The sequence below is a fragment of the Mustela nivalis genome, assembly GCF_964662115.1.
Source record: "Mustela nivalis genome assembly, chromosome: 2".
NCBI lineage: Eukaryota > Metazoa > Chordata > Mammalia > Carnivora > Mustelidae > Mustela > Mustela nivalis.
This window is the reverse complement of record NC_139021.1, coordinates 154,994,075-155,009,223: the sequence shown is the minus strand read 5'-3', so window position 1 is coordinate 155,009,223 and position 15,149 is coordinate 154,994,075. Positions and strand designations below refer to the sequence as shown.

Genomic DNA, 15,149 nt, shown 5'->3' with positions numbered 1-15,149 from the left:
AAATTGAGAACAAGCAATGTAGACTCCGATTCTAGGACCCTCATTAGAAAAGGATGTGTCGGGGGGAGGATAGGTGACATGCAGCCAAGGGAACTTCCCACTGAGTGATTTCTTCCCTTGATTTGATAGATTCCGTCCCCTCTCTACTGTTTATTGATCCTGCATCCCCCTTGGCAGTTAAGTGTGTCCGAACTCCTGACATATGGGAAAGGCTTTGTCAAAAGAGTTGAGATATCTCTCCTCTTCTCTGGGAGATACTAGCTCCCTATATCCTTCATTTTTACTCTGCTTCCTCCTTTCTGTCTCTTAATTCTGGCCTTTTCCTGGATTTTCTGGAAAAAGACACTGGGAGAGTGCTTCTTTCTTCTGCTCACAGAACAGTAAATTTTGACATGAGATTAATTCTTTAATCAAATGTCAAGATCATGAATTCCATCTCTTTGAAAATCAGATAGCTTTCAATTTTACTGTTAAAATATGACAGTCCCAACTAAAAAAATAACACTTCTCCAGACCATTGCCACTGAAAACGTAGATATTTATCAATACTAACATGACTGATTTTCTTTTCATCTTTACCAGTGGGTCAACGTCCACTGAGGATAAAACACGTATTTATCCAAAAGTTCAAAACAGTGCATGTTTGATGATTAGCTTGCACTTAGTATTTATAAAGTCATTGGGTACCAAGCTTTCAACTTCATTTATACAAAACGCAGCAATGGATCTCTTCATACTTCTGGTGATATGTCTTTCTTGTTTGATTCCTCTCTTTCTGTGGAATTGTAACCGTGCCAGAGGGAAGCTGCCGCCTGGCCCGACTCCTCTCCCAATCATTGGAAATATTCTACAGATAAATACTAAGAATGTCAGCAAATCCCTAAGGAAGGCAAGTATGATTACTTTTCTTCCAGTTGTTTGCACTTACAACCCTATAACTAAATAAAATGTCCCAGACACCATGTTTTAAGGAAATGGTTTGAACGGGACGTATCAGTTGGATACCCAGATATGACTGTAAGTGGTATATAGCTGGAAAGCTTCCAGAAGGGATTGAGAGCCATGAGATTATTGCTGAAATTGCCAAAGAAGGAATTCCCTGTCCATTTTGTGACCAGGTCTCCTTTTTATTTTTTATTTTTTATTTTTTTTTAATTTATTTATTTGACAGAGAGAGATCACAAGTAGGCAGAGAGGCAGGCAGAGAGAGAGGAGGAAGCAGGCTCCCTGCTGAGCAGAGAGCCCGATGTGGGGCTCGATCCCAGGACCCTGAGATCATGACCTGAGCTGAAAGCAGAGGCTTAACCCACTGAGCCACCCAGGCGCCCCAAAGGTCTCCTTTTTAGTAATTATTCTTTGGTAAACTCTAATGGCAGTGAAATTGCTTTCAGTTAAAAAAAAAAAGTTCTAAAGATTTACACAGTCACAACACTAGAAGTTTCCTAAGAGCACACATTGATTTAAGTCTAGGAAATAATTCAAGTTTCCAAAATTTTCAGCTTCTATTATATTTGCTCAATGAGTGAGTGAGTAACTACTTTATTCTTGGCTATTTATATAGCAACAGCTCTCTAAATCTTGAAGGAATTGTCTGAAATATGTCTTCCCTAAGATAGCTAGTGATGAGAACACAGAAGCTTCTTTCTGTGTTTTGGGCTGTGGGTTCAAAGGCATTATGTTAGCACCCCAGCTCGTCCACTTGTAAACTCACAGCATTGGGCAAATTTTTAAAATCTCCCTGAGCCTTAGTTTCCATTTCTTTAAAATGTGAATAATAATTGTATTTTTCACATGGTCCTTGAGTATATCATATACTGAACAATTTACTAAATGTCTACTTTGTATCAGGCACTCCATTAGATGCTGGGGATTTTCAGTGGTGAATGAAAAAAAGAAGACTCTAGCATTATGGAATTTATAGTCTAGATGGAAGACATGTATTTGTTAAGTAATCATGCAAGTGAGTGTGTGATTACAAACCACGTAAGAGGGACCCCGTAGCAAGAGGCCATGCGTTTTGGAGGAGCAGGGATGGGAGGAACAGTCAGCAAAGGGTTCTCTGAGGAAGTGAAGCTGGAGCTGAGATCTAAAGAAGGACCAGGCACTCATCAGAAAAAATACAGATGTAAGTATGTTCTAGGCTGTTTGGATCTGGAAGAGAATTACTTGTTGGTGTCTCTGAAGTAGGACCAGTTTGCTTATAGACCAGAGAGTAAATAAAAACATGGTGTGGGATGAGATTGGAGAAGTAAGTAGGGGCCAGAGCATGTGGGTCTTTCAAGGTTTTTAAGAATATTAGTTTTGGGGCACCTGGGTGTCTCGGTGGGTTGAGTCTCTGCCTTTGGCTCGGGTCATGATCTTGGAATCCTGGGATCAGGCCCCACATTGGGATCTCTGCTTGGTGGGGAGCCTGCTTCTCCCTCTCTCTCTGCCTGCCTTTCTGCCTCCTGTGATCTCTCTCCCTCTGTCAAATAAATAAATAAAACATTAAAAAATATATTAGTTTTTAGAGCTTCCTGGGAGCTCAGTTGTTTAAGCATCTGACTCTCAATCTCAGCTCAGGTCTTGATCTCAGGTTGTGAGTTCAAGCCCTGTCTTGGGCACCATGCTGGGTTTGGAGGCTACTTTAAAAAAATAATTAAAAAAATATATCTTTAGCCCAAAAGCCATGCGATTCCATTAATGTGCTTAAAAAGGACTCTCATGTTAGCATTTGCCCTGTGAAAAGATCACTCTGGTTGTTTTACGGAAAATGACTTGTAAGGCAGCAGGAGGACTCACACTTTGGGTAAGTTGAAAGAGTGTAGGTCTTACATCATTTAGGATACCAAATAAGTTGCCATGACAGAAAGATCTCAATAACACAGTGGCTTAAAGAAGACAGGAGCTTATTTCTATCTTACAGAATGTATAGAGGCTGCCTGTCCTCCTTGAGGTCATCCAGAGAACCAGGTTTTCTTAGTCTTGTAGTTCAGCATCCTGGCACCTAGGCTATTGTTCATATGTGCACAGACACAGTGGGGCTATCTCCATGCTGTCGTTTCCGTCCATGGATAGGGGAAAGGGATGGAGGGCAAGCATTTACCATTTACCAGTACCATTTACCTGTACTGTAGGATTTGCAAACATCATTTCTGTTAATAGCAGTTCATGCAGACTTCGTCACATGGCCACACAGGGAAGTGGGGAAATGTCAGTGATTACATCATCAGGTTCTTCTTCTTCTTTTTTTTTAATCTGTTTGATAGAGATCACAAGTAGGCAGAGAGGGGGAAGCAGGCTCCCCACTGAGCAGAGAGCCTGATGTGGGGCTCGATCCTGGGACCCCTGGATTGTGACCTGAGCCGAAGGCAGAGGCTTTAACCCAGTGAGCCACCCAGGCGCCCCTACATCATCAGGTTCTTATGTACTATTAAAACCTAGAACTCTTGTGTGCTAAAAACATGTGGGAGGTGGATCATGAGGGATGATTATGAGTCTGCACAGGGGGCAAGAGCAGGAACTCCCCTTAAACAGTACAAGAACCCACCATTGTAACTATAGGAAGGAAGAGAAATTTGGTGCAATTACAGGTGTGCCAGGCAAAAGTTAATAAAATAATATGAATAAAATCCATAATATAGCCCCTGTCACATAGGAGGAGCTGAATAAAGATGAACTGTGGATGAGGATCATAATAGTTGCAATGTTACTAATAATAGAATGATACTTACCACTAATGTGATTTATTAAATTACTAGTTCTACAAGTTGAAAGCTTGAATATGAATGCATATTAAAATATCTCTTCGGTAAGATTAAAACTATTTCTCTCACTTGTCCACATTCCTTGTTTTGAAATTCTACTACTCTTGCACCTGTTCCTTTCTCAGCTAGCAGAGAGTTACGGCCCTGTGTTCACTGTGTATTTCGGCATGAAGCCCACGGTGGTGTTATATGGACATGAAGCGGTGAAGGAAGCCCTGATTGATCGGAGTGAGGAGTTTTCTGGCAGAGGCGGTTTCCCAGTGGTGGACTTCATCACCCGGGGATTAGGTATGCGTCAGTTTGGGGAATGTTTGTGGGTTTGTAAGTTGTGAAGACTCCAAACAGGCCAAGGGATTGAGAAATTGTAAGTATTTAGAGAAATTTATGAAAACCGCCAAATTCCAACATTTTTCTATAGAGGATCATTAATCCATATTGTAGATAATGAAGGGGACACACAATGTCTCCATGAAATACTAGAGCCAGTGGAAGCAAATCATCTCACTGTCAACGTTCCATGAATTTGTGTCCACTTTAAATTATGCCCAGTTAACTTAAGTGGGTAGGAGAAGAATCAATGAAACAAGATGGGATTGGGAGGGAGACAAACCATAAGTGACTCTTAATCTCACAAAACAAACTGAGGGTTACTGGGGGGAGGGGGTTGGGAGAAGGGGGGTGGGGTTATGGACATTTGGTGAGTGCCGTGAAGTGTGTAAACCTGGCGATTCACAGACCTGTATCCCTGGGGATAAAAATATATGTTTATAAAAAATAAAAAATTTAAAAAAATTATGCCCAGTTAAGATAATGCTCATTTCAGTTAAGATAGTAAGAGACTGGGAGAAATAAGGAGGGAGGAAAATGACTCCGTTATCCTAGTCAGCAAACATTTTGCTTTCTGGCCTGAGTCATGGTTGCCAAGAAACTATTTTAAGAAAGTTCCATAGTGTGCATGGAGCCAACATAGGTTTGAAATATTTCTACCCTTGCCTTCAATCTTTTATTCTTCTTTAAAAAAAAAAGCATAAGAAATATTTGAATACAATGAGATACAAAGCATAAAGCACAAATGCGCTCTGAGATGATTACAGGAAAATGCACGGTGAGTATATATGGATTGCAAGTGATCTTAGAAAAAGCTTTTTAAACTAAAGTAGTTGAACTGTCTTCCATTTGTTCTGGGGTTGGCCCTAGGGTCTCCAGGCCTCTGGTGGGTCACTGGGTTTCTGCAAAAAGAGATAAGACCTGAATGGGTCACTTCCTCTTCTACCTTGTTCTTTAAAATCTGTATGGACAAGTTTCCTATGAAAATTACTTTTTCTCCTGATCTTGTCATGGCTCCAGGAGTCTGATTGAACTTCCTTGGTGTTAAGACCATGTTTCATGGAAAAGAGTTAACAAACAGAGGGCAAATGTGACAATGAGGAGGAAGAGCTTATCATGAACTTCTTTCCAGTGCACGAGTGCTCTCTCCTTCTCTTGAGAAGCAACTCATTTTGTTGCCTCTCCCACAATTCATGTACAATGTGCAAAAACCAGCCCTGAAATGTCACCTACGGCATGAACTCACCATGATCTATTACCTGTGTGAGCACAGAGCAAGCATTTTGCCTCGTTGACCATCAGTAAAATGGGGACAAAACCCTTGGTTCACAGAATTATTCCAAGGTTTGAAGGAGCTAACAGATGTGGAAGAGCTGAGTAATACATCAAACCAGAGTCCTGACAGACACTAGGTTAACAGGAGAGGGGCACAGCAGGGCTCATTGGAAAGTTCTGTTGCCGACAGAACTATTCACATCCCTGCCTAAGTGTGATTATCCTTTTCTGAGATACTGACTCTCAGTTGGAATTCATGGTGATGGAGGTCATTCTTTTCTCTCTCTCTCTCTTTTTCTGATAGGAGTTGTTTTCAGCAGTGGAGAAACATGGAAGCAAACCCGGCGTTTTTCCCTCACGGTTTTGCGGAATATGGGCATGGGAAAGAGGACTATCGAAGACAGAATTCAAGAGGAAGCCTTGTGTCTGGTGGAAGCGTTAAAAAAAACCAACGGTGTGTATTTCTTTATGTAACGAGCAGTACTCGTTTGGGGAGACTCTGCTATTTCAGATAGGCGACAGAGAGATCTGATGCCTGCAGCGCAACAAAAGTTGCTTTTTTTGCTCACGTAACAGTAGCAAGAGGGGAAGTGGTTGGCGTAACAGCTGTTGCAGGCACTAGGGTGATAGGAACCCTGATATCTTTCTTCAACACCTGGCTTCCTGGGTCACCCAGATTTCTTTCCGTTTGCGTGGTAGCAGGAGGAGCAAAGAACAATCAAAAGAGCAAATTGGGTTTTCAGTAGGCCAGTATGGCAATGGCTCACCAAACTTCTTTCACATTCCATGGGCTCTACCACGGGACTGCACCCACTCTAAGAGGCACTGGGCAATGTGGGTGTCTGTGTGCATAGGAAAATGGGGAGAATGTGGGTTTTGGTAATGAACTAGTAGTTTTGGCCATAATATCTGAAACATGAAGTAATTTCCAATGTATGTCACGTCATTATGCTGTCACTTTTGTATACGTGTGTATCTCATGCAGGACTGGCAGGGGAGGTGGAAGAGAAAGGGGGTGGGCAGGACACTTGTCAGGGAAGGAGGAAGATCAGGATCATAAGATCTATGTGGTTTCCTGAACCTCAGTATTTCAATATTTTCCAAATAAATAATGCTGTTTTCTGTATGGTGAACTGCCATCATGTTTCGTATATATGCATATATACATACATACGTATTTTTTAGAGAGAGAGAGTGGTGGGGAGAGGCAGAGAGAGAGAGAGTCTTAAGCAGGCTCCACCCTCAGCATGGAGCCTGATGCGGGGCTTGATCCTACGACCCTGAGATCATGACCGGAGCTGAAATCAAGAGTCAGATGCTAAACTGACTGAGCTACAGATCCCCTTGCCATTGTGGGTTGTTTTTTTTTTAAAGATTTCATTTATTTACTTGACAGAGATCAAAAGTAGGCAGAAAGGCAGGCAGAGAGAAGGGGGGTGGTGGAGCCCGATGTGGGGCTCAAACCCAGGACCCTGAGACCATGACCTGAGCCGAAGGCAGAGGCCTTAACCCACCGAGCCACCCAGGTGCCCCAATGTTTTTTTAACTCAAGTTATGTATTGTCCAGATAGTTTGTACCTTCGCTTTTTTTTTTTTTGCTGCTATTAATATAAAAATTGCAATTATTACAAATACTTGCATGATTTTTGTTTCTTCCTTGGAATAAGTTGTGACAGTCTAGTGACAGTGAATATCATTTAGACTTTTGATGTGTATTACGGAGGAGTGGTTGGGAGACCTGGCAGAAGAAAGGATATAAACATGTATTTTTGTAAACTTTCAATTTAATATACTAAATATTTCACATTTAATTTATGCTTATCAAGAACATTATAATAGATTGCTACAGTATTCCACTATTTGGATGCCCGTGACCTGTGGCCACCCTAATTCTGCCTGATCCTGCCAACCTATGGGGCCCTCGACTCTTGGGTAACCCATCTCACCACTGGGTAACTCTGACTATTGGAAGGTTCTTTCGTATGTTGAGCAGAACATCTTTCCTTCAAAATTCCACTTTTTGATCCCTGCTACGTTTTTTTTTTCCCCCCTTTTGGAGCTACAGTGTTGTAACAGTCACCTCACCGAGATAAGATGCATTTCCCACCCCAAATCTGGTTTAGATGTTTTATTTTGTTGTTATTCCTATGTTATCTTCTTTTTTTAAATTATTTTGTATTATGTCATGTTAGTCACCGCATAGTACATCAGTTTTTGATGTAGTGATCCATGATTTGTCAAGACTGATTGTACCATACACACCCCATTTGGATGTAAAAAGTTTATGATTCACAAAATGAGGCTTTCTTTAGAGGGCGGGGCAGCTCCTAAGCAGATGAAGAAACAGCTTGAGGAGGAGGCCTGGGTGGCTCAATTGGGTGGCTAAGCTTCTGTCTTCAGCTCAGGTCATGATCCCAGGGTCCTGGGATGGAGCCCCGTGTAAAGCTCCTTGCTCAGCGAGGACCCTGCTTATCCACCTCTCTGCCCCTTATCCTGCTCGTGCTGTCTTTCTCTCACTCTGCTCTATCAAATAAACAAAATCTTAAAACATACAAACAAACAACTTGAGAGAGCAGGGAAAGGCACTGGCTTGATGACTCTGTGGTGGTTAAGGGATAGGGTAGAGAATGAGTTCCTGTGTGCGGATCAGTGCTTATAGAGTTTAAATGTCCTGCTTCCAAAGGAAGGATGCTTGAGATTTTTTTATCAGCTTGTCTAGTTGTGACTAGAAGAAGAAGAGGTGAGGTTCCAAAGTTGTCAGCAGCCAAACGTCCAAGCATGGAGTCATGTTTTATATTATATATAGGGAGCCTGGTTCCAATACGATAATGTATTTTTTCAAAGATCCAAATGGAACTCCAGTTTCTCTCATGATTGTTCTCTTCTACAAGAAGAGTACACACCGCTTTTGTCAACTATGTTTTATAAAATAACAGTTTCAAGTCTTTCCAGTCTCTTGATCTTCTGAGGCTGCTTAGCTTCCTGCAGGCATCGTGAAGAAATTGTCACACTGAGAGCTGAACTTTATACCTTTAAAGGTATTTTTTTAATTTTTATTTTTTTAAATTTTTCAGTGTTCCAGAATTCATTGTTTATGGACCACACCGAGTGCTCCATGCAATCCGTGCCCTCCCCCTTTCAAGATATTTTTAAGTGACCTCCTTCTTGTGAATTATGTTGTGGCTCTTATTTGAAGAAGAATGTAAACACTTAGATAACACTTAGAGAAATTAAAAAATGAACTGGATTAGACAGCTTTGTTTGGGGAACAATACATCTTTGGCACACTGGGTTTACAGTGAAGATGAAATATCCAGGGAATCCCTATATTTAAAAGAATCCCAGCAGTCAACCCTTCTCAGTCATTTAAAAAAATTTTTTTAAATTTTTATTTATTTTTAAAATTTCTTTCTAGTGTTCCAGACTGTCAACTTCAGATTTATATGAAAATTGTGCTCTAACTTTTAACTTCTATCGTTTTAGCATCTCCCTGTGATCCTACTTTTCTTCTGGGCTGTGCTCCCTGCAATGTCATCTGCTCCATTATTTTCCAGAATCGTTTTGAGTATGGCGATAAAACATTGTTAACCTTGATAGAGTATTTTCACGAAAACCTCCTAATTTCAAGCACCTCCTGGATACAGGTAAATGGGAAAATAAGTTTTTTAAATGGGAAATAAGTTTTTAGCTAACCTACTGCTCATGCTTACCTCACCCCTTTGTCCGGTTTGCAAATGGATAAAGTCATGTTTATCAAACTATCATTTGAAACCAGTTAGTTATCAAATCAATTTAGTGTGGTGAAATGAAATTTACAACATGAAATAGAGTGGGGCGCCTGAGTGGCTTATACTCAAAACATCCGACTGGTGATTTTGGCTCAGGTCATGATCCCAGATGCGTGGGCTCAAGTCCCTTATCAGGGTGGGAGCTCAGCAGGGAGTTTGCTTGAGATTTTCTCTTTCTCTCTCTCCCTCCCCAATATGCTCTCTCTCTCTCTCTAAAATAAATATTTAAAAATTATTTTAAGAACCGTGAAATATAGTAGTAGAGAAGTGTAGGACAGTGCATCAGTTATAGCAAGGTATTTTTCTGAGAAACCATTTTATGTCCATAGATGAAGAGGGTGATGATGTAAAATGTATTTTTCACTATGGTACAGTGTCAGAACACATTAGTAACCTACAATGTATGGTCATTAAGAGCTACAAGTATGTGTGGACCATGAGGTCATGATGTGTGCCACCTGGAAAGGACACTAGAGAAAAAGGAGTCTGTCATTTTTTGGAACAAGAAACTGTCACCCAGAGATACTAAGCCTATTTTTCAAAGACAAGGAATTCCTAGCCAAGACAAAGAACGAGCTAGACCTAGAATCTAGATTTCTGTAGATTTGTATCTCTAGATACAATCTATGGGCCCGAAAATTGCTTCGGTGCCTACCAAGGGCATTAAATCATGAGGTACTCTCTGAAGTTGAGTCTATAAACTCTAGGACTGGCTTTGGGCAGACGAAGAAGGGCAATATGCACATTCCTGGGGGCATAAAATCCCCAACTAACCTAAGTAATTTGGACATTTCTTTAATCTTTCTAATGTAGTCTCTTCATGACACAAAAAGGGTGGGAGCCCTGTAAACTTTTTAGGTAACTCTGTAGAAATGCATGTAGGTAAACTGGAATGAACACTACATTCTAGCCTTATTTGTAGACTGATGTCTTACAATGGTTGACCTTTCTGAACCTCAGTATTCTCCTTCGCGAAAAGATGGTGTGCTCCTGGATTCCTCCATAGGGTTATGGCTAGGAAATCATTTAGGTGGTTTTGAAATTGCTTTGTGGCTGGTGCATACGGTAACTTCAGACATCTTGACAGTTCCCTCTCCTTCAAATCCAAGTGTATTCTGTTGTAGGAAGCATGTCTTACTCACCTTTATCTACTCAGCATACAACTAAGTGTCTGGTACATCACATGGGCCCGTACAACTTTGCTGAGTGAATTAATGAATGATTCTTTCCTCTTTCAGCTCTACAATGCTTTCCCTCTTTTAATACATTACCTTCCAGGAAGTCATCATGTGTTATTTAAAAACATTGCTAAACAATTTGAGTTTATTAAGGAAAAAATAAAAGAACACCAAGAATCCCTGGACTTCAGTAACCCTCGGGACTTTATTGATTACTTCCTGATCAAAATAGAAAAGGTATAATCTGACCCTTTATCTTTGTGGGTGGTGTGATTCCCACTGAAACTGGGATATTAAAACAAATGACCCTTCCTAAAGATGTATTAATTGCCTGTCTAACCTCTTGTTTGTGCAAACCACATTGGGTATCTTGAGATATTTCTCAATCCCCAGTGAAAATGGCTTTGCAGGTTTTACATTTATAGTATTAAAGCTGGTTCCTTATTTGGGGACATTTTGAAATATACGCTCACACACATTCAACATTAATGATACACAACATATCATCCTTCATCAGAAAAGTCCAGCGATGGGAAGATGTAACAAATGAGGGAACAGAGGAATAGACAGGAATCTATAAAGGCTTACCTTTGGAAAGGCACTCTAGGAAGTCTCCACAGATGAGGCTTCTTCACAGAAGAAATTCTAGCTTAGATGAACAGAGACAACAATGAGAATGAGAAGTGCTGTGATCACAAGGGTGGAATTTTCAGAGAGTTGATCTTGATTGTAATTGAGGCACTGTCATGGGTGTAATGACTGAAGAGTTGGGAATAGTGATGCATTTTGGGGGGGGGTGTTTCTGAAGGGTTGAATAAAAATATTAGACATTAGATGCAATAGATGCTAGAATTGACAGTGAGTAGCAGTGAGGACCTGATAAAAATTATGTTTCAAAGAAATGGTAGAGCCACTGATCGACATAGAGGATGAGAAAGTGAAGAATCAGAAAGGTTCATAACTCTGGTTATATTTTAATTGTTGGACAGAACCCTAACAGCTATCTAACTCGGCCTTCAGCCGTAGCACTCACACCAAATAACAATGTCATATTGAGTTACCTCTGAGGCTCTTTTATTTATCAAGTAATTGTAACACATCATTTCTAGGAAAGACACAATAAACAGCCCGAATTTACCATGGACAACCTGATCATTACCATATGGGATTTGTTTAGTGCAGGAACAGAGACAACAAGCACCACCCTGAGATATGGACTCCTGATGCTGCTGAAGTACCCGGAGGTCACAGGTATGGTCACAGGTGTTGGGCGGGGTGCAATTCCAGGTAGAAATTGGCAGGTGACACTGACAACTATCCCACTCTTTACCTGCCCAGACAATGCACAGAAAAAATTTTCCTTTATTTGTACATCTTCCTGTCACTGGATAAATTAAATTCAAAGTAGTTAATAGCACAAAAAGATAATGAAACATTTAAACAGCAGCAGAGATTTGAGGGGCAGAGCTCACTGCTTGCCCTGCTGTGATGGAACGTCCCTGATTTGCATTGGGACAGGTGCAATAAGCAGAGTTTTCTTAGGATCTAGAAGAACCGGCCTTCGGCTTTCTCTAGAAGGATGTCACTTGATATGTCTTCCACATCCAGATAAATGCATTTTTGTCAGAAGATATTTCTACTCAAATGCATTTTCAGTGTGAGGATTGACTCAGTGAAAATGACGGTCTGTCTTCATCAAAGAGATTCTGTCCCTAAATAAAAAAGGTTACATACAAATATATTCTTTTCAAATATACCCATTTAGACAAAGAAATTCTTCCTCACAAATACAATTTCTCTGCAAATGCAACCTTCCCAATTTTCTTCCTCTTCTTTTTTGAGTGCTCGTCAAAGGATTATTTCCTTCACTACTGAATTATGTTCTGTGCTTTGGCATACTGAGACACTTTTTTAAAAAATTTTTTTCTTTTTTAATTTCTTTTCAGTGTACCAGAATTCATTGTTTATGTACCACACCCAGGGCTCCATGCAATACGTGCCCTCCATAATACCCACCACCTGGCTCCCCCAACCTCCCACCGTCCGCCCCTTCAAAACCTTCAGATTGTTTTTCAGAGTCCATAGTCTCTCATGGTTCATCTCCCCTTCTCAACTCCCTTCTCCTCTCCATCTCCCCATGTCTTCCATGTTATTCCTTATGCTCCACAAATAAGCAAAACCATATGATAATTGACTCTCTCTGCTTGACTTATTTCACTCGGCATAATCTCTCCCAATCCCATCCATGTTGATACAAAAGTTGGGTATTCATCCTTTCTGATGGAGGCATAATACTCCATAGTGTATATGGACCACATCTTCCTTATCCATTTGTCCGTTGAAGGGCATCTTGGTTCTTTCCACAGTTTGGAGACCATGGCCATTGCTGCTATAAACATTGGGGTACAGATGGCCCTTCTTTTCACTACATCTGTATCTTTGGGGTAAATACCCAGTAGTACAATTGCAGGGTCATAGGGAAGCGACACTTTAAAAAAAAAATGGGGGTGCCTGGGTGGCTCCGTGGGTTGAGCCACTGCCTTCAGCTTGGGTCGTGATCTCAGGGTCCTGGGATCAAGCCCCGCATCGGGCTCTCTGCTCAGCGGGGAGCCTGCTTCCCTCTCTCTCTCTCTCTGCCTGCCTCTCCGTCTACTTGTGATTTCTCTCTGTCAAATAAATAAATAAAATATTTTTAAAAAATTATTTATTTATTTGGCAGAGAGAGAGAGAGAGATCACAAATAGGCAGAGAGGCAGGCAGAGAGAGAGGAGGAAGCAGAGACACTTTTAATACAATTAAATCTCAGGAAGCTTATCTCCGTGATGTCAGCACTAGATCATTCTCCTTTGTTTCGAGTCCTCCTCCCCTCCCAGTCCAAGTAAGAAGTACTTCCCAAATGGTGCAAGCTAGAAGCACAGCTTTGAAATCCCTTTGCTGTCACATACTATGGGATCTAATGGCACTGTGTTTCCTTCACTTGACACAGACTCTTTCAGCCAAATAACTTCCCTCTTATTAAGATCTATATTGATTATGACTCCGGATACCATAGGACATTTTTCTCCAGACCTGTAAATCTTGTCTACATGGCAAAAATCCTTTCGGTGTCCTTGTCCCCCAATGCTTCCATGTTAATTTTTTCTTGCATCATATCCATTTGTATATTCTTTTTCTTCCCATTTTCATTCCTTACTGGGGCATTCTCTAAGCATTCTGATTATTTAAGGAAGTTCCTAACCACTTTGCATAATCACTGTCTTCTAGATAAAAATCCAGCTTCTCAACTTGAAAAGGTGAAGTTTAAAACTTCTCTAAAATTCCCAAGTCTTCCTGATAGCTATCAAACCGCAGATTATCACATGTTCCCTTAACAAAGACACATTCTAAATGTTTATTTTAACTAATGAACAGTCCTACTAAAACTGCATATTATTAACATGATACATTTTACAAATAAGGGGAAAATATAATTTGCTAACCCAAATTACTTTCAGTGATCTTATTCAGTTGCTAAGATTGTGGGTTTGAGAATAAGAAAGACCATGAGAGACTGTGGACTCTGAGAAACAAACTGAGGGTTTTAGAGGGGAGGGGGTTGGGGGGGTAGGTGAGCCTGGTGGTGGGTATTAAGGAGGGCATGTATTGCATGGAGCACTGGGTGTGGTACATAAACAATGAATCTTGGAACACTGCATCAAAAGGAAATGATGTATTTTAGGGGCGCATGGGTGGCTCAGTGGGTTAAGCCTCTGCCTTCGGCTCAGGTCATGATCTCAGGGTCCTGGGATGGAGCTCCACATGGGGCTCCCTGCTCCCTGCCTCCTTCCTTCCCCTCCCCTGCCTGCCTCTCTGCCTACTTGTGATCTCTCTCTGTGTGTCAAATAAATAAATAAAATATTTTTTAAAAAACAACAACAAATGATGTATTTTATGGTGACTAACATAACACAATTTTAAAAATGAAAAAAAAAAAGACCACATTTCTTTAAGAAATACATTTACTTTTATGGACCTGTTTTCTTATTTTTAAGGCACATAAAATAATACCCAACACATAGAATTTTTTGAGGAATTATAAAGTAATGTAATACATTGTACAGCATGCCTGTCATGTTTCACATCCTAAAAAAATGTTAACTTCTGGGTCCTGTGTGCTGAGTCCAACATCTTATTCAGTTCTATCTATCTATCTATTTATTTATTTGACACAGAGAGAGATCATAAGTAGGCAAAGAGGCAGGAAGAGAGAGAGGAGGAAGCAGGCAGAGATCCTGATGCGGGGCTTGATCCCAGGACACTGAGACCATGACCTGAGCCGAAGGCGGAGGGTTAACCCACTGAGCCACCCAGGCACCCCTCAGTTGTTCTATTTATTAAGCATTTATTGCCCTGCATAGTTTTAGCCTCTTGGAATATACTTTTTTTTTTTAAAGATTTTATTTGAAAGAGAGCAAACGATACAGAGAGAGAACATGAGAGGGGTGAGGGGCAGAGGGAGAAGCAGGCTTTCTGTGGAGGAGGATCCTGATGTGGGGTTCAATCTCTGGACTCTGCCATCATCACTTAACAGACTAAGCCACCCCGACACCTGGAACTTACACATTTAAAACAAAAACGGGCCTACACAAAGTGGTCAAACAGCATGGTCTATAGTGAGCTTTCAAGACCCCAGATCCCTGAGTTTATCAAACAAAGCACACAAAACAGAGAATCAGAGTTGAGTCTCATGGTACAATTATGTTTTCTATGTACATATCTTAATGTCTCTAATGAGATTCCAATTTGACTAGGAAACAAATTTCTGCCCCTCAAGAAAGTAGCCATATGTGATTTTC

At 40.7% G+C, this 15,149-nt stretch overlaps 1 protein-coding gene across 6 annotated transcripts in view; it reads left to right on the top strand.

The window, feature by feature from the left end:
* The first annotated feature begins 687 nt into the window (after positions 1-687).
* LOC309860250 (cytochrome P450 2C21) overlaps positions 688-15,149 on the top strand; it is a 29,112-nt gene continuing 14,650 nt past the window's right edge. For 3 of the 6 annotated variants that reach the window (XM_082722113.1, XM_082722115.1, XM_082722117.1), the window contains exons 1-6: positions 688-889; positions 3,872-4,034; positions 5,653-5,802; positions 8,832-8,992; positions 10,375-10,551; positions 11,424-11,565. In XM_082722113.1, coding sequence (XP_082578239.1) covers positions 722-889; positions 3,872-4,034; positions 5,653-5,802; positions 8,832-8,992; positions 10,375-10,551; positions 11,424-11,565 — 961 coding nt within the window. In that variant the 5' untranslated portion in view covers positions 688-721. Of the gene's footprint in view, positions 894-1,849; positions 2,126-3,871; positions 4,035-5,652; positions 5,803-8,831; positions 8,993-10,374; positions 10,552-11,423; positions 11,566-15,149 lie in introns of those variants that run through there. The other 3 variants (XM_082722114.1, XM_082722118.1, XM_082722116.1) reach the window with 3 other exon arrangements.